Source organism: Primulina tabacum, chromosome 7 (genome assembly GCF_025594145.1).
Source record: "Primulina tabacum isolate GXHZ01 chromosome 7, ASM2559414v2, whole genome shotgun sequence".
NCBI classification, from domain to species: Eukaryota; Viridiplantae; Streptophyta; class Magnoliopsida; order Lamiales; family Gesneriaceae; genus Primulina; species Primulina tabacum.
The window spans coordinates 9,005,466-9,025,376 of record NC_134556.1 but is presented as its reverse complement, the minus strand read 5'-3'; the positions used below and the strand labels follow the sequence as shown (position 1 = coordinate 9,025,376).

The 19,911-nt window shown below is 36.1% G+C and overlaps 1 protein-coding gene across 1 annotated transcript; it reads right to left on the bottom strand.

The window, feature by feature from the left end:
- Positions 1–12,968: 12,968 nt before the first annotated feature.
- LOC142550542 (uncharacterized) lies at positions 12,969–13,639 on the bottom strand. The gene is made up of 2 exons (XM_075659616.1): positions 13,543–13,639; positions 12,969–13,324 (listed from the first exon to the last, which is right to left on the bottom strand). Exons 1-2 carry the CDS (start codon positions 13,637–13,639, stop codon positions 12,969–12,971), a joined length of 453 nt encoding a protein of 150 aa, XP_075515731.1.
- Positions 13,640–19,911: the final 6,272 nt, after the last annotated feature.

Sequence of the window (19,911 nt, the reverse complement as noted above, 5' to 3'; positions counted from 1 at the left end):
GAGCAAATATTTTTACAGTGATTTCCAGTTCAGTTATGCACGTATTATAATTGCTCAGTACAGATTATTTTCAGTATGCCTCAGGACAGGATATTTTATCCCATGCATATTTTAAATTCAGATTTTTACTCGTTACCTGCGATATATGCATGCTGAGTCTTTAGGCTCACTAGACTTGATTGTTGTAGGTACTGATGAGGCCAGGGCCGAGGGCGGGGACCAGTGAGCCAGCTTGGGTCGGCAGTAGTGGCACCCGAGGACCTCAGTGCAGCAGTTGTTATGTTTTTCCGCAAACAATTTTTATCAGTTGATGGATATTTTTAAATTGTGATTTTTGGAAAACTTTATTTTCTTCCGCTGCAATTATTTTGAAATATTGAACTTGTCTCACCAGTGATTTTATGAGCGAGGCCATTAAGTTCTTTAAAAAAAAAAAAAAAAATTTAATTTTCCGCAAATTTTCAAGCAAGTAGTTCGAGGGCCTTTGCAAATTGTTTCTCTACTTCATTTCTGAATTCTTTGAACATTTCAAATGCTTCGTCCCAATTGTTTCTCTACTTCATTTCTGAATTCTTTGAACATTTCAAATGCTTCATATTTGTATTTCATCTAATACATATACCCTTACCTCGAAAAGTCATCGGTAAAGGCGATGAAGTAGGCATGTTCATGCTTAGTGATGATACTAAGTGGACCGCACACATCAGTATAGATCAAATCATATAATCCTTTGGCTCGCTCCACATGGCCCTTAAAAGGAATTTTGGTCATCTTTCTTTTTAGACAGGATTCACAAGTTGAGAGAGAATTAATATTAGATATATCAAACATGCCCACTCCCACTAGCATGTTCATCATTCTTAGGGAAATATGTCCTAATGGAACATGCCATAATTGTGCCGAATTTAGAGTATCTTGTTTTTGTTTGTTTGTTGTTATTTCTTGGATATTGTTTAGTCGAATATCTTTCAATTTTATGTTGTAGAGATCGTTTTCAAGTTCTCCCGTACCAATCAAACATTCATTCTTTTAAATGTTGCAAACACCTTTGCTAAATAAACAAGAATATCCATCTTTATCAAGCATAGAAATGGAAACAATGTTTTTCACCAACTCAGGTACAAACAAAACATCTCTCAAAATTAACTTAAAATCATTGTTCAACAATAAGTAAACATCTCTTACGGTCTTGATAGCAACTCTTGCTCCATTGCCCATCCTCAAGAAGGTCTAACCTTCCCTAAGTTTTCTACTTCTTCCGATCACCTGTAAATCATTACAGAGATGTGAGCCACAACCGATATCTAATACCCAAGAAGTAGAGTTAATTGAAATGTTTACTTCATTGTAGATATACCATTTCCATAACCTTTCAGGGAAAGATATTCTCTGCAGTTACGCCTCCAATGTCCAGGATTCTTGCAGTGATGACATACATCAACAGTCTTGTCAGCCTTAACCGGTATGGCTGCCACAGCGGGACTCGGATATTGCCTCTTCAATGGCACGTTCTTCTTGAGACGTCGGAAAGAATGCTTCTTTCCCTTCCCATGTAGATCTCACTTCGTACCAGATGAAGAACCCACATAAAGAACTGACTTCTCTTTCTTGATGGTGGACTCAGACGTAACAAGCATATTCACCAACTCCTCAAGGGTAGGTTCTAGCTTGTTCATGTTGAAATTCACCACAAAAGGATCAAATGAGCTAGGTAGCGACAAGAGCAACACGTCAGTGGTCAAGTCCGATGGCAACACAAGATCCATGCCAAAGAGCTTGTTCACAAGCCCAATCATCTTTTGGCCATGCTCATGGACCGAAGCCCCATCTCGCATGCATAAAGTGATTAGCTCCTTGACGGTATCATGCCTAAAAGGTCGTGTTTGCTCACCAAAAAGCTCTTTCAGATGCATATGAATGTCAACATCATTCTTTGCATCCTCAAAACGCCTCTGCAGCTCATCATTCATAGAAGCCTGTATATAAAACTTGGCTCGCAAGTCATGGTCACACCAATCCTTGTAAGTCTTCAATTCCTCAGGAGTGCAGCTAGTCGGATCCTTAATAGGGGGCGACTCAGTGAGTGTATATGCTATCCTTTCTGAATTCAAGACGATTTTTAGGTTTCTTAGCCAATTTAGGTAATTATGTCCGGTTAAAATATGTTTGTCGAGTATAGCAGATAACGGGTTGCGTATCGAAGACATTGTCAAATTTGTACTGAAAAGTAAGAATAGATAAATGTTAATGACTATTTTAAAATATTTAGTAAGATACAAAGTATGGACTTTTACTTCATAAATTTTCATTCCCACTGTTTTGACATTTTTCACTACCCTCTAGTGAAAATAGGAAACTCCTTTCCTCAGTAGGTACGTAAGGTCCAATTAGCAAATTATGATCCCGAATAATATCAGCAAAATATAATTTCTAAAAGGTAGTTTCCAATTGCATCTCCATGCAACCCTCTACGTAAACATTTGTCTCACGTTTGATTAGGATCCAATAATATGACGTCGTTCATCTTTACATGTAAAGCCTTACCCATCGATATTGAACCTTAATGGACGGTCTCCATGAGTTCCCTCAATAATATGAGCCGAAATCATGGGAGTTCTACATAGTTCACAACACCATGTCAATTGATGTAACAGCTTTCTGGCGTCCAGGGCTCCCCCAATAATATGAGCCGAGCACTGAGCACGGGTGGCGTTCATGATGCATCCATTGTCGATGGAAGACATGGAAATTATAAACACCTTTATAATTCCCCTTTTCGGGCTTGATATTAATTTTTAATCTTATTCAAAATGAGGGTTTTTAATTTTGAAAGGTCTCATCATTAACTTTATTTAAAATCTTGCCATGTTTGATCATATATTTGCTGGATTCATGCAACTTTGTTATTATCATAATAATAACGCACATACTCATTATTTATAATATATCAAGCATATATTATAAATAGTAAACTAACAAGGATGATCAATCGCCCCAATACTAATGTCCCATGTGAGCCGAACACGGGCCTAGGCTCAATACTAGGGAATGCATGGGATGCAAATTACATGATATTACAATATTTTATATGTCTTCGATCTTCATAATCATTAAGGCCCACCATCTTCCAATCTTGATCTTCCACTATATTAGTACTTACAAAAAAAATCCATGGCAAATAGGGATACATCTCATGGAGTGGGAACGGGCTATAAACCAAGCCCACTTATAAATTGATAAGTATTACAATCATTTAACATAAAATATCCTAGCATACATCTAGCAAATTGGGCTTAGGCTTTTGATCATCCTATCAATCATAATATCACATATCATACACCATCAATTAATTATCACAATAATCAATTAATCTAATATTATATATCTTGATCCAATCACTAGCCGCCACAATTATAAATTAAATTAACAAAGTAAACAAACTCTTTTGTTCATTTTCTAATTAATTTATTTATAACCGAATTTCTTGTAAATCACAATTTACTATAAATAATTAAAGTACAACTTCAATTATTTATTTTATGAGAAAATATACACATATTTTGTAAATTTAAACATAAGAGCCCAAATAGACATTTTTCACAAAAAGTTTTTTGGCCCATTTAAATTTCACAAAATAACAACCATCCTAATGATTCAATAAACTTAAGGCCCATAATACTTTGATATCCCAAATAGTTTTGGAAATCCTAGATGTCATCGTCGTTGCCGGAGCCCGTCGCCGGATTTCGGCCAACAATTTTTTTTTATTTTGTTGTGGTGTTTCGGGCAGCCCAAAATGGGCAGCAACCATACGCCGAAACACCCCCAAAACCGGCCCTTGATTCGTTGAGTCGATTTCTCATGCGGTTAGAAAAAAGTTCTCAATATAATATAATGTACTTGATACACAAAAAGTGACCTAAGCTCTGGTACCACTTGATAGGGGATCATTTACGGGTGCCCAAAATGTGCAACGGAAGTTTTAAAAATAATTTACAAGAGAAAAACCCAAGCATTTTTCACTTAGTGTGTAACAAATACGAAAAACACAAAACATACGTAGGGTGTTTAAGTGTTTTTACCTATCAATCTCAAAGATTGATGATGGCTCCAACTAAGATGATAAACAACTTAGCTCTTCAATGGTAGACAAGTTTACAAGCTTTCATTGAGCACTCCTAGCTCAAAAATCAAGCACATCACCAACAAGCTAGAACCACTTTACACTTGCACTAGAAAATGTAAGACATTTTTCTTTGAGAAGTTTGCTATCAATCCATCAAATGAAGAAGCAAATTTTTAAGAATAATGGAGAGCGAAATTCGGCAAGAGGAGAAAGGGAAAGAGGGAACCTTTTCTTGGTTGTGTAAAAAGTGTTGTGTATTCCAAAGGCATGCTTGCCTTTAATTTGAAAGAGTTAACTCCCAACCTTTCATCTCCTAAACATTCAATTTATTTGGGATTGTAACAAATACAAAGCCCATTAACTTTTATTAAATATCTCAAACACATTTGAGACCATTAAAATTTGCTTGAATTTAGTCAAACCCACTAGTTGAATAATTATTTTCAAATTATTTAAGTAATTCAACACTTGAATTAATTTAATTATTTGGACTCTACTAGGTCCACTAGTGTTTAATTAATTAAATACTTGAATTATTTTAATTTAGTCCATAATAACGTTTATGAAAATCACAATTTTCAAATATATTATTTATTTGGCCAAATTTTAATTTGAGAACACTTCAACAAATTAAAAGTTACATTCCCCATATAGAAGTCATACTTCTAATTTTTCCTTGTGCTTTTAACTCCTTTATAAGCTGTTCAACACATTGAACTAATTTCCTTCTCAACGGGATCTAGAAAGCTAGTATTTGTGTTGCCCTCAACGGTTCATTAATACAACTAGCAGTGGGTTAACGTCTCAATGTGATTCAGGACTAAACATGTTCTTATATGAGCATACCCCAGTTGCTCCTTTCTTATTTATCAACTTCTTGATAATAAGAATGTCAAAACTCAAGTCTGCCCAACCAATCATGTTAAACGTCTAACAGCATCGCTTACATGATTCCCTAGGTATCAAATGATAGTGCATGCAAGAACCATTCCATTATGGTTAGCGTACAGTATGGTCCCCTCATCTCATATATCCGGAACGATTCGACAACCATTGGTATATCGAGAGCTGTCAAAGAATCGATACTATGTGTCATGTCGTAGTTGCATTGATGGTGTAAAATAAGAAACCCATTTCTTAATTACCACCAACACTCTGATCATAGATTTCAAAGTACATACACATGAGATCACATAAGATATCCATACCCGAAGGTAAGTGGTGAATCCCCGACTACAATTCATAGACTCCTATATGTTTCGACAAAACACCCAACCTTGCCACCTGATGACCCCATATGAGTCGGTAAACAAGTCAAAGTGCAATTCTAGCATATAGAGTCACAATGTTGTCCTGGGTCATAAGGACTAATGGTGTACAACCATAAACTAGGACGTTTTCACTCGATAAGTGAGAACGACTTGGAAATTCATTTATAGAGGGTTGTTCAGTGCACTCTACAAGGAGCACCTATTTGCATGCACGGACATCACAATGTCCCCTATCAATGAAACATGGTACTCACATCGCAGATACTAGTCTCAAACTCGAGCGGCTTTTATCTTTCTTAGTGGCGGGTGAAGCGACTAGGAACTGTTTAGAATATACAATATTCCAAATATGAGTTTCATTATACTCATGATATTAGAATCTCATATTCTTCTACTATTTGTATATTCAAGGACTTTATCTATGCAAGAAGCATGTGTATACAGATAAAGATGTGTCAAAACAATAATTTCAAATATAATTAAAATAAAGATTGTTTATACATAGAATTTCAATGTGAACCTTCGGCCAACACTTCGCTCAACGGGCGTCTACTCTAACACAAATGTGTTCCACATCTCGATGCTGCGAAAGTACATGTCGAACCCTTCACATGTACTAAGTTGTTAGCCTCTGCAATTGACTCCAAATATGTCATATGAAGAAAGACCTACGCAAATCTTAGGAAGACGAGAAAGGAGACTTCACAACAAAGTTATCCCAATGGTCAAAGTCAAGTGGCAAAATCACTCGGAGGAAGAAATTACTTGGGAAACTGAGAGGGACATGAGGAGTCGCTCCCCGGATTTATTCGGTAAGTTCTAATTTCGAGGACGAAATTTCATATAAGGGAGGGAGGAATTGTAAGGTCCAAAATATGAAAATGTAATCCAACTGCATTTAAATCTAGAGAAAAATTAAAAATAGCTAATTAAATTATTTTAATTGCATAAATTAATTATGTTGGATATGTTTTTATGGTAAGGATGTAGTTTTCTACTTGGATGCATTAAAACTGTGTTTTAAAAGTTATTCGACATGCGATCCAGGAACAGAGACCAGGGACCACACGAGGGAAAAATATTTTATTAAATAAATAATTTTAGTTATTTAATATATGGTATTTGGTATATAGTATTTTTGGAAAAATAGTAACTTTTGAGGTGTTTTACGTGCCAAGTCGTATTTTTAAATTGTATTTGATTTTCGACGAAAATATGAACTTTTCGAGAACTCGGCTAATATTTTCACAAACTTTGCTAAACAAAATATTTTAAATATTTACAGATAGACTTAATGGACCTATTATACTATACTAATTGGCCCTAACTTAAACACATGTCCAATTAACAAATAAATAGCCCTAAAACCCTAACCTAAAGCCATAAAACACACTCCCCACACACAATACACACACAAGAACTTTCCTAGCAGCTACAACTCACACCACACACACATATTGAGAAGGAAAGCCACGCCTTTGTGAGATAAGCGAACAAGGGTTCCGTTTGTCGCTGTTCTTCGCATCTCAACTTAATTGTCGTGCGTAAAATACGCAATGGCACGTCTTAAATTTATTTCAAACATCTTTCACACCATATTATGTATATTTGATTAACCTTGCATGAAAAATAAGTTGCACAAGATTTATTTTCGTTTTTATGGGCATATGTGCATATAACTTATGTTTTGTTGATATAAAACTCATGTTAAGGATGCGTGAAGGGGCTGTCATGGTAGGATACCTTGAAGGGATGTTTTTTCACATGTTTAAGGACACTTAGGAGTATGATCAAAGGCTGAACAGTAGGGGGAAACATGTTGAACGTGATTGGGAATCCTAGAGTCCTAGGGTTTCAGCCTTCCTTACTAGGAGAGCACAACGGTTTGCTGCTGTTAGGGTCACGTCCAGGAGACATAAGGAGATGGTACAAGGGTCTTAGAGTTTCCGTGCAAAGGTTGGAAGAGTACACACAGGCTGCACGCTATTTTGGGGCTAGGGCGTGCGGTCCTTAATAAAACAAAAGAGGGGCCGCAAAGGGGGCTGTCCGGGCAAGGGCTGGGCCTCTTATGGTCTAATTCAGGATTCAAGATGGTCCAAACATGGCCTAATAGGCTGGGAAGGGGTAGGCGCATGGCTAGGGCCCATTATAGTCATGCGCGAGTGTGGGAGGATCGAACCATGAAACTCCTTGTGCATGGCTCACTAGGTATGATTCTTAAGTGTGTTGAGGGCTCAGTCTAGGTCCTATGATAGCTGGTGAGTGATTGGTATTGTTGGTTAAGGGCTGGAGCTGAGGTAATAGAAGCTAGAGTCCCACTAGGACTAGGATTCCTTGTGCAGAAATTCAGTATCTAGTAGGGACGTGTTCAAGGGGATTATTGGGCCTGAATTGGGTTTAATATGGTTTAGTTATGTGTTAGGAAGCTTTGGTTCAAGTTTAATAACGTTTGGTTAAGTTTCGAGTCCATACGAGTCAAAACTGGGATGTATGTCTAAGTTTAAAAATGAATCGGGAAACCTATCGAAAAGCGAAATTTTAAGCCTAAGAAATATTTATGGGAGTTTTTTAGGGTATTAGGCTAAGTTTGGGGACAATTTGGGACATTGTTCTGAGGTCTAAGTATAAATATGAAAAATATGCTACTAGGGGTAAAACGATCATTTTACACCCACATATTTATTAGGCGTCCTGGAAATTAACTGAATGCTGTAAAATATGTTAATATGCTTATTTTAAGTGTTTATGAAATGTTATGATGAAACGTTATTGGCAAAAGACATGTTGCATAATTGGTTTAAAAGAAAAATGATTTATATATGCTTAAATTTTTATAAGTGATGAAAATACGAGGATTTGAAGGAGGTGAAGTGATTGTGACTAATACGAGGATTATGATGATATGTAAGGCCAAGGCTCAGTTGACGGGTGAGAGTGTCGCTGATGTCCTCGTCGTCCAGTACTGTGGTTACATGTTGATGGATCTATCGACCCTCAGCTGAAACGAAAGTTACAATTAACGATCTAAATTCAATAAAAGGAAAATGTATACGTAAATGATGAAAAGGAAAATTTTTATGATAAAAGGAAAATTGTTTGTGTTTATGCATGTTCATGAAAATTTATTTTAAGTAAAAGTATTTTCATTATTGTATGTGGATGTATATGTACTATTTGATATCATGGTTAAGGTTTGTTGAGTCGTAGACTCACTAGGCATGATCGATGCAGGTGAGCATGATATTGATACAGGACTTGATGGTTGAACTAGCTGGACTTAAGTTACACATAACCCGAAGACCAGCGCTAGTTTTCTGTATTTAAATTAAGTTTATGATTTAAGTTTATGTTAAAGATTTTATGATTTTTATGATGCTTTTGAGAGGTTTTGAGAGGGTGTTAGAGTTAGGTTTATTTTGAAATATTGCTAAGTTTAGATTTAGTAAACGATTGACGATTTTATGTTTTGAGTTAATTTCCATTAGATTTTCAAATATAATTGGTTGTTTTATTTTTAAAAAAGGGTGTCAGAAATATATATGTGTGTATAGATGTATTTCGGCCGAATTGGTACGGAAAAGAAAAAAAATTTCTTGTATATTTTAAAGAAAACCGAGTAATTGGCGTTTCAAAGTGACACCCTTGCTCAAACTTGGTCAGAAACTCCGCCACGGTGCGGTATGTTAGAGTAGGTGCCCGTCGAGCAAGTGTTGGCATAGGGTTCATGTTGAAACTCTATGTATAAACAATCTTTATTTCAATAATATTTGAAATTATTTTTTTGGCACATCTTAATCTGTATACACATGCTTGTTGCATAGATAAAATCCTTGAATATATAAATAGTAGAAAGAATATGAGATGCTCATATGATGAGTATCATGAAACTGATATTTGCAATACTGTATATTCTAAACAGTTCCTAGTGGATTCAACCGCCGTTAAGATGGATGAAGGCCGCTCGAGTTTGAGACTAGTATCTGCGATATGAGTACCATGTTTCATTGGTAGGGACATTGTGATGTCCGAGCATGCAGATAGGTGCTCCTTGTAGAGTGCACTGAACAACCCTCCATAAAGAACTTTCCAAGTGGTTCTCACTTATCGAGTGGAAACGTCCTAGTTTATGGTTGTACACCATTAGTCCTTATGACCCGGGACAACATTGAGACTCTATATGCTAGCATTGCACTTTGACTTGTTTACCGACTCTCATGGGGTCATCAGGTGGCAAGATTTGGTGTTTTGTTGAACCATATAAGAGTCGATGCATTGTAGTCGGTGATTCGCCACTTAACTTCGGGTATGGATATCTTACCTGATCTCATGTGTATATAGTTTGAAATCTCTGATCAGAGTGTTGGTGGTAATTATTAAATTGAGATGCGAAGAACGGCGACGAACGGAACCCTTGTTTTATTATCTCACAAGGGCATGTCTTTCCTTCTCAATATGTGCGTGTCGTGTGTGTTGTAGCTTCTAGGAGAGTTCTAGTTTGTGTAAGGTGTGTGGGGCGTGTGTTTTATGGCTTTAGGTTAGGGTTTTAGGTCTATTTATTTGTTAATTAAATATGTGTGCAAGCTAAGGCCCATTCGTCTAGTATAATAGGCTCATTAAGCTCATATGTAAATATTTAAAATATTTGTTTAGCAAAGTTGGTGAAGATATCAGCCGAGTTCTCGAAAAGTGAAAGGGGATCGGTTACGGTGCCCGGATGCGCAACGGAAGTTTCAAAAATTGATTTTAAACAAGTGAAAAACGAGCATTCACTATTAGTGTAGTAAATAACATAACACAAAATATGTCATACATAGTGTGTTTAGAGAAATACCTATCAATCTCAAGAGATTGATGATGGCTCCAACTAAGGTGTGAACACCTTAGCTCTTGAATGGCAAGACAAATCTTCAAGCCTCCTTGTTCTTGGACTCCTTTCTTCAAAATTACGTCCACCTCTAACAAAGTAGAACCTCTCTAATTTTGCACTAGAAAAATTAGAGTATTTTTCATTGAGAAGAGTATGGTTTCCTCAACAAAATAAAGAAGAAAAATGGAGAAGAATGCACACCAAAAATTTCGGCCAAGTGCTTGTTCAAGGAGAGAAGGGGAGACTTTTCTTGGTTATGAGAAAAGTTGTTGTGTATTCCAAAGGCCTGTAATGAATTGGATGTTGAAAAAGTTGTCTCCACCCTTTCACCTCCCATGCATGCAATTCTATTTGGGCTTGTAACAATTACAAGGCCCATGAACTTTAATTTAATTGTCTCAAACAAATTTGAGACCAATTAAACCTTACTTAATTTTACTCAAGCCCACTAGTTGAATAATTATTTCTAATTGGGCTCTACAAGGTCCAATGTTATTTAATTAATTTAACACTTGAATTAATTTAATTATTTGGACTCTACTAGCCCCACTAGTGTTTAATAAATTCAACACTTGAATTAATCTAATTTAGTCCATAATAATGTTTATGAAAATCACAATTTTCAAATACATTATTTATTTGGCCAACTTTTAATTTAGGAACACTTCCTCAAATTAAAAGTTACATTCTACTTATAGACGTCATACTTCTATTTTTATTTGCGCTTATAAACTCCTTTATAAGCCGTTCAACACATTGAACTATTTTACTTCTCAACGGGATATAAAAAGTTAGCACTTGTGTGACCCTCAATGGTTCAATTATACAACTAGTCGTGGGTTCACATCACAATGTGATTCGGTACTAAACATGTCCTTATTTGAGCATACCCCAGTTGCTCCATTCTTACTTATCAACTCCTTGATAATAAGAACGTCAGAACTCAAGTCTGATAGTACCCTGTTAGAGTAGGTGCCCGTCGAGCAAGTGTTGGCATAGGGTTCATGTTGAAACTCTATGTATAAACAATCTTTATTTCATTAATATTTGAAATTATTTTTTTGGCACATCTTAATCTGTATACACATGCTTGTTGCATAGATAAAATCCTTGAATATATAAATAGTAGAAAGAATATGAGATGCTCATATGATGAGTATCATGAAACTGATATTTGCAATACTGTATATTCTAAACAGTTCCTAATGGATTCAACCGCCGTTAAGATGGATGAAGGCCGCTCGAGTTTGAGACTAGTATCTGCGATATGAGTACCATGTTTCATTGGTAGGGACATTGTGATGTCCGAGCATGCAGATAGGTGCTCCTTGTAGAGTGCACTGAACAACCCTCCATAAAGAACTTTCCAAGTGGTTCTCACTTATCGAGTGGAAACGTCCTAGTTTATGGTTGTACACCATTAGTCCTTATGACCTGGGACAGCATTGAGACTCTATATGCTAGCATTGCACTTTGACTTGTTTACCGACTCTCATGGGGTCATCAGGTGGCAAGATTTGGTGTTTTGTTGAACCATATAAGAGTCGATGCATTGTAGTCGGTGATTCGCCACTTAACTTCGGGTATGGATATCTTACGTGATCTCATGTGTATATAGTTTGAAATCTCTGATCAGAGTGTTGGTGGTAATTATGGATATCTTACTGTCAGACTTGAGTTCTAACGTTCTTATTATCAAAGAGTTGATAAGTAAGAATGGAGCATTTGGTGTATGCTCATATAAGGACATGTTTAATCTTGAATCACAAAGAGATGTGAACCCACGGCTAATCGTATCATTGAACCATTGAGGGCAACACAAGTACTAGCTTTCTAGATCCCGTTGAGAAGAAAAATAGTTCAATGTGTTGAACGGCTTATAAAGGAGTTTATAAGCGCTAACAAAAATAGAAGTATGACTTCAATAAGAGGATTATAGGAAATGCGACTTTTAATTTGTGGAAGTGTTCCTAAATTAAAAGTTGGCCAATGATAAAGATAAAAAATTGTGTATTAATTAAATGTTTTATGATATAAATTTATAGTTTCTGTTTTATTAAATTTTTAAATATTATATGTTTTATAATAAATTGTATAAAATATAAGTTTTTGTGTAATTATAAATTTTTATTATTTTTACAGGTTCGATAAAATAAGAATAAATTTGGCGTTGCAAATGGGATTAAGATGATTCTTGGACCTGGAGAAAGTTGATGTTAATATCTACAATATTGGTGGCAAGCATGAAATAAAAATCTTCTCCCAAGTGGAATCAAATTAAGCAGCAAATAAACTTACCAAAGAAGTGGCAGTTTTACCATGCTCTAGCATTTTGACCATATCTCTCAAATTACTTGGTCAAATGGTTAAAAACAAATACCACAATTCAAACAACTCAATTATCTACATGTTTTGTTTTATGTAAAGAAGAAAATTCGGATGTGAAGATTTTCAGAAGTGATGTGTATTAAAATATAATTTATTGGAACAACAATGAAGACTTTTGTGTGAATAAATAATATTTTATTTGTGGTTGTCTCCTCATACCTGAACAATTTCGGAATCCCTCGCCTTCCGGTGTAAGATCGGTTCATTCATGTTCCCTCCGCCTAGAAGCCTGCAAGGAGCCGCTCATTGTCCGTGCAACCTCATGGCACCGGCGATCACCCCCCGCCCTCTTCGGCCCCGGGCCTCACAATATCATTCAATGCAAATTTCTAAATCCATTTGGCTCGAATAAAAATTTCTCCAAACCCAGCGGTCTAACAAATACCGACCTTCGGTGAAAGTCGATTAGCACCCCATTCTTCGACAACCAATCAATTCCCAGAATAATGTCAACTTCTGGCATCGACATTACAATAAGATCGGCATAGACTGTGTGGCCCTGTAGCTCGAGATCAAAGTGTCTGACCACACTAGAAGCTGACAATTCTTTCCCAGATGGGACTGTCACAGAATAATTTATGTCGGCTTTGGTGGACTTGACGCACAAATAACTCACAAAATTGTTTGATTTAAATGAACGAATACGCCCAGAATCTAACACAGCATTCATGGCTGCTCCCGATATAAAGATCCTTCATGAGATAATAGTAACATAACATTAAACTCAACAATTCTCAAAAGAACTAGACTTACTTACATACACAGAATGAATCCACTATCCAAATATTTTTTTAATAGCAGTTCAAAAATCATCATACTAATACCCCAAAAAAGTGAACCATGCCTCCCAAATTCCGATAAACTATAATGTGCCGAATTAATTGCAATACCTGTAAGCAGAGTAGTGTCTGGGTTTTCCTCCACAACATGCATAGCAAAGACTCGTCCCTGAGGCGGCTGCTTCCACTGTGGGCAATCTTTTAGCATGTGACCAAGAGCTCCACAATTAAAACATTTACCTGTCCCCAATAAGCAAGCTCCTTCATGCTGGCGATTGCACTTCGGGCACACATGACAGTCGTTAGGCTTCTAAGTAGCTTTCTTCTAGGGTTTTGTCCCTTGCCCTTGAATGGTCCTTGAAATGACCTCTTATTCTGTTGTTAAGGCTGATGTCAAGGCGTTTTACTATATATGGTATTTGGTATATATACCTTTAATATATGGTATTTGGTATATATTATTTTTGGGAAAATAGTAAATATTGAGGTGTTTTACGCGCTGAGTCGTATTTTTAAACGGTATTCGATTTTCGAGAAAAATTAGAACTTTTTTTTACAGTAGGTGCCCATCGAGCCAAGTGTTGGCCGAGTGTTCACAATGAAACTCTATGTATAAACAATCTTTATTTTAATAATATTTGAAATTATTGTTTTGGCACATCTTTATCTGTATACCCATGCTAGTTGCATAGATAAAGTCCTTGAATATGTAAATAGTAGAAAGAATATTATATGCTCATATGATGAGTATCATGAAACTCATATTTGTAATACTATGTATTCTAAACAGTTCCTAGTCGATTCAGCCGCCGCTAAGAAGGATATAGGCCACTCGAGTTTGATACTAGTATCTGCGATGTGAGTACCATGTTTCATTGGTAGGGGACATTGTGATGTATAAGCATGCAGATAGGTGATCCTGGTAGAGTGCACTGAACAACCCTCCATAAAGGACTTTACAAGTGGTTCTCAATTATCGAGTGGAAACGTCCTAGTTTATGGTTGTACACCATTAGTCCTTATGACCCGGGACAACATTGAGACTCTATGTGCTAGCATTACACTTTGACTTGTTTACCGACTCTCATGGTGTCATCAGGTGGCAAGGTTGGGTATTTTGTCGTAACATATATGAGTCGATGTATTGTAGTTGGGGATTCACCGCTTACCTTCGGGTATGGATATCCTATGTGATCACATGTATATGTATTATGAAATCTCTGATCAGAGTATGGTGGTAATTATGAAAGAGGTTTCATAGATTACACCATCGATGCAACTACGACATGACACATAGTATCGATTCTTTGACAGCTCTCGATATATCAATAGTCGTCGAATCGGTCGGTATATATATTAGATGAAGGGACCGTTCTGTACGCTAACCATAATAGATTGGTTCTTATAGGCACTATCACTTGATACCTAGGGAATCATGTAAGCGATGCAGCTAGGCGTTTAACATGATTGGTTGGGTATGAAAGGGGATCGGTTTTAGGTGTTCTAAAGCGCAACGGAAGTTCAAAAATTTATTTTGTAGCAAGAAAACCGAACACCTCATGTACTAGAATGTGTAGCAAATACAAAAACACAAAATATGACATTCATAGTGTGTTTAGAAGATATACCTATCAATCACAAAGGATTGATGATGGCTCCAACCAAGTTGTAAACAACTTGGCTCTTAAAAGGATGAACTTCTACAAGCTTTCCTTGAGCACACCTTGCTCAAAATTAAGCCCACCACCAACTAGGTAGATCCCATCATATTTTGCACTAGAAAAATAGGAGGATTTTTCTTCGAGAAATAAGTGTTTTCTCCAACAATTGAAGAACAAAATGAGGGAGAATTTTTGCTCAATATTTCGGCCAAGTGAGGTGGGAGGGAAGAGTGAATGAGTTGTCTTGGTGTGTGAGAAAGTTAAGACCATATTTTGCATGTCTTGCAATTTTTTAATTAATAAAAAGTATTCCTCAACTCTTCACCTCCCAAGCATGCAATGTAAGTGGGCATGTAACATTTACAAAGCCCATGGACTTTTATTTAAATGTCCCAAACATATTTGAGACCATTTAACATTTACTTGAATTTACTCAAACCCACTAGTTTAATAATTATTTCTAATTGAGCTCCACGAGGCCCAATGTTATTTAATTAATCCGACACTTGAATTAATATAATTATTTGGACTCTACTAGGTTCACTAGTGTTTAATTAATTCAACACTTGAATTAATTTAATTTAGTCCATAATAATGTTATGAAAATCACAATTTTCAAATACATTATTTATTTGGCCAACTTTTAATTTAGGAACACTTCCACAAATTAAAAGTTACATTTCCCTCATAGAGGTCATACTTCTATTTTTTCCTCACGCTTATAAACTCCTTTATAATCCGTTCAACACATTGAACTATTTTACTTCTCAACGGGATCTAGAAAGCTAGCACTTGTGTGGCCCTCAATGGTTCATTGATACAACTAGCTGTGGGTTCACATCTCCATGTGATTCGGACTAAACATGTCCTTATTCGAGCATACCCCAATTGCTCCATTCTTAATTATCAACTCCTTGATAACAAGAACGTTTGAACTCAAGTCTGATAGTACCCAACCAATCATGTTAAACGCCTAGCAGCATCGCTTACATGATTCCCTAGGTATCAAATGATAGTGCCTGCAAGAACCATTCAATTATGGTTAGCGTACAGTACGGTCCCTTCAACTCATATATCCCGACCGATTCGACAACCATTGATATATTGAGATTTGTCAATGAATCGATACTATGTGTCATGTCGTAGTTATATCGATGGTGTTATCTATGAAACCCATTTCATAATTACCACCATACTCTGATCAGAGATTTCATACTACATACACATGAGATTACATAGGATATCCATACCCGAAGGTAAGCGGTGAATCCCCGACTACAATGCATCGAATCCTATATATTTCGACAAAACACCCAACCTTGCCACCTGGTGACCCCATGAGAGTCGGTAAACAACTCAAAGTGTAATGCTAGCACATAGAGTCTCAATGTTGTCTCGGGTCATAAGGACTAATGGTGTACAACCATAAACTAGGACGTTTCCACTCGATAAGTGAGAACCACTTGGAAAGTCCTTTATGGAGGGTTGTTCAGTGCACTCTACAAGGAGCACCTATCTGCAGGTTCGGACATCACAATGTCCCTACCAATGAAACTTGGTACTCACATCGCAGATACTAGTCTCAAACTCGAGTGGCCTATATCCTTCTTAACGGCGGCTGAATCGACTAGGAAATGTTTAGAATATACAATATTACAAATATGAGTTTCATGATACTCATCATATGAGCATCTCATATTCTTTCTACTATTTGTATATTCAAGGGCTTTATCTATGCAACTAGCATGGGTAGACAGATAAAGAAGTGCAAAAACAATAATTTCAAATATTATTAAAATAAAGATTGTTTATACATAGAGTTTAAACATGAACCATCGGACAACACTTGGCTCGACGGGCACCTACTCTAACAGGGTACTATCAGACTTGAGTTCTGACGTTCTTATTATCAAGGAGTTGATAAGTAAGAATGGAGCAACTGGGGTATGCTCAAATAAGGACATGTTTAGTACCGAATCACATTGTGATGTGAACCCACGACTAGTTGTATCATTGAACCATTGAGGGTCACACAAGTGCTAACTTTTTATATCCCGTTGAGAAGTAAAATAGTTCAATGTGTTGAACGGCTTATAAAGGAGTTTATAAGCGCAAATAAAAATAGAAATATGACGTCTATAAGTAGAATGTAACTTTTAATTTGAGGAAGTGTTCCTAAATTAAAAGTTGGCCAAATAAATAATGTATTTGAAAATTGTGATTTTCATAAACATTATTATGGACTAAATTAGATTAATTCAAGTGTTGAATTTATTAAACACTAGTGGGGCTAGTAGAGTTCAAATAATTAAATTAATTCAAGTGTTCAATTAATTAAATAACATTGGACCTTGTAGAGCCCAATTAGAAATAATTATTCAACTAGTGGGCTTGAGTAAAATTAAGTAAGGTTTAATTGGTCTCAAATTTGTTTGAGACAATAAAATTAAAGTTCATGGGCCTTGTAATTGTTACAAGCCCAAATAGAATTGCATGCATGGGAGGTGAGAGGGTGGAGACAACTTTTTCAACATCCAATTCATTACAGGCCTTTGGAATACACAACAACTTTTCTCATAACCAAGAAAAGTCTCCCCTTCTCTCCTTGAACAAGCACTTGGCCGAAATTTTCGGTGTGCATTCTTCTCCATTTTTCTTCTTTATTTTGTTGAGGAAACCATACTCTTCTCAATGAAAAATACTCTAATTTTTCTAGTGCAAAATTAGAGAGGTTCTACTTTGTTAGAGGTGGACGTAATTTTGAAGAAAGGAGTCCAAGAACAAGGAGGCTTGAAGATTTGTCTTGCCATTCAAGAGCTAAGGTGTTCACACCTTAGTTGGAGCCATCATCAATCTCTTGAGATTGATAGGTATTTCTCTAAACACACTATGTATGACATATTTTGTGTTATGTTATTTACTACACTAATAGTGAGTGCTCGTTTTTCACTTGTTTAAAATCAATTTTTGAAACTTCCGTTGCGCATCCGGGCACCGTAACCGATCCCCTTTCACTTTTCGAGAACTCGGCTGATATCTTCACCAACTTTGCTAAACAAATATTTTAAATATTTACATATGAGCTTAATGAGCCTATTATACTAGACGAATGGGCCTTAGCTTGCACACATATTTAATTAACAAATAAATAGACCTAAAACCCTAACCTAAAGCCATAAAACACACGCCCCACACACCTTACACAAACTAGAACTCTCCTAGAAGCTACAACACACACGACACGCACATATTGAGAAGGAAAGACATGCCCTTGTGAGATAAGAAAACAAGGGTTCCGTTCGTCGCCGTTCTTCGCATCTCAATTTAATTGTCGTGCGTAAAATACGAAAAGGCACGCCTTAATTTCTTTCAAACATCTTTCACACCATATTATGTATATTTGATTAACCTTGCATGAAAATATGTTGCACAAGATTTATTTTTTTTTTCATGGGCATATGTGCATATAACTCATGTTTTGTTGATATAAAACTGATAGGATATGTTGGTAGGTTAAAGAGTGTTTAGAAGGGGGGTTGAATAAACACTTGACAATTTTACCACCTTTTCGAATAATGGGTCATTTTAGTGATAAACTGAACTCGAGAATCTTGTTTTGTCTATATGTCAATCAGTTAACTAATGAAAGTGCAAAAACAAACTGACTGACAGATAGAATAAAACTGAAATTAAGAGACACAAGATTTATGGATGTTCGAATATTTCAATCACTCCTAGTCAGCCATTTTATCTAGAAGATAAGAAATTCACTAAAAGACTTTGATCAATACAAGACTTGTACAGACCCTCTTCTGTTTTGAACTTAACAATGCCAAACTGAGACTCTTAGTTTCAATAGAGTTTATCAGTTCTCAACTGATCTGAAACTACTCAGAACAACTTGTAACGTCTACTGTTTTAAAAGTGCGTAAATATTATTATTATTTTTTTTGTAAAGCTCACATTTTGAAAATAAACACTTAAATAATTTGCATGAATGCAATCCTACTAAAGAAAAATACAATTAAAAAATAATCGTAAACATTTGACAAAAAATAAACATAATACAATTTAAAATGATCGGTCTCCTCCAAATAGGTAATCGCAAGCACGAGAAAATAAAAATACTAGTAATCATTAGTATATTGAAATCAGTGAATAAAATATCCAATTCCTCCCATCTATCCCAAAATCATGATGTGCGGAAAAGTGTGGTCCTCGGGTCGTGCGCACATCTAGGCCTGCCTACTCAGAGTTCGGCACCTCTAATCCCCTCAAAATCATGATCACCTGCATCACACACGCCTAGTGAATCTAAAGACTCAACACACCTATACTGGTATAACGAATACATATACATATACATAACAAGCAGCAGTGAAAAATATCGTAATCAACATACATTTCATGTTCGTGGTAAAATCATATGCATAATCGTGACCTGTCAAAACATGTTAATAATCATAGCCCATATAATCATAAAAACATATACGTGTTCTTTTTTTCTTTATTTGAATTCCATTCGCCAGCTGTGACTTTCATATTATCATGTCATTCGATGGATCCATCTAAGTGTAACCTAAGTACCTGACGACGGAGGCATCAGCGACAGTATTACCCGTCCACTGAACCCCAACCTTTCGTATCATCATGTCATCGTGTCATTGTGTTAGTCACAATCTACTCTCATCCTTCAAAAACGTGTCATCATATTCACCACTTAAATAAAATCATGCATATACATAATTTTTTCTTTAAACCAAGCATGCAACGTATATATCGTAATTCCTTAAAAATCATGAACATGATTCATAAACAT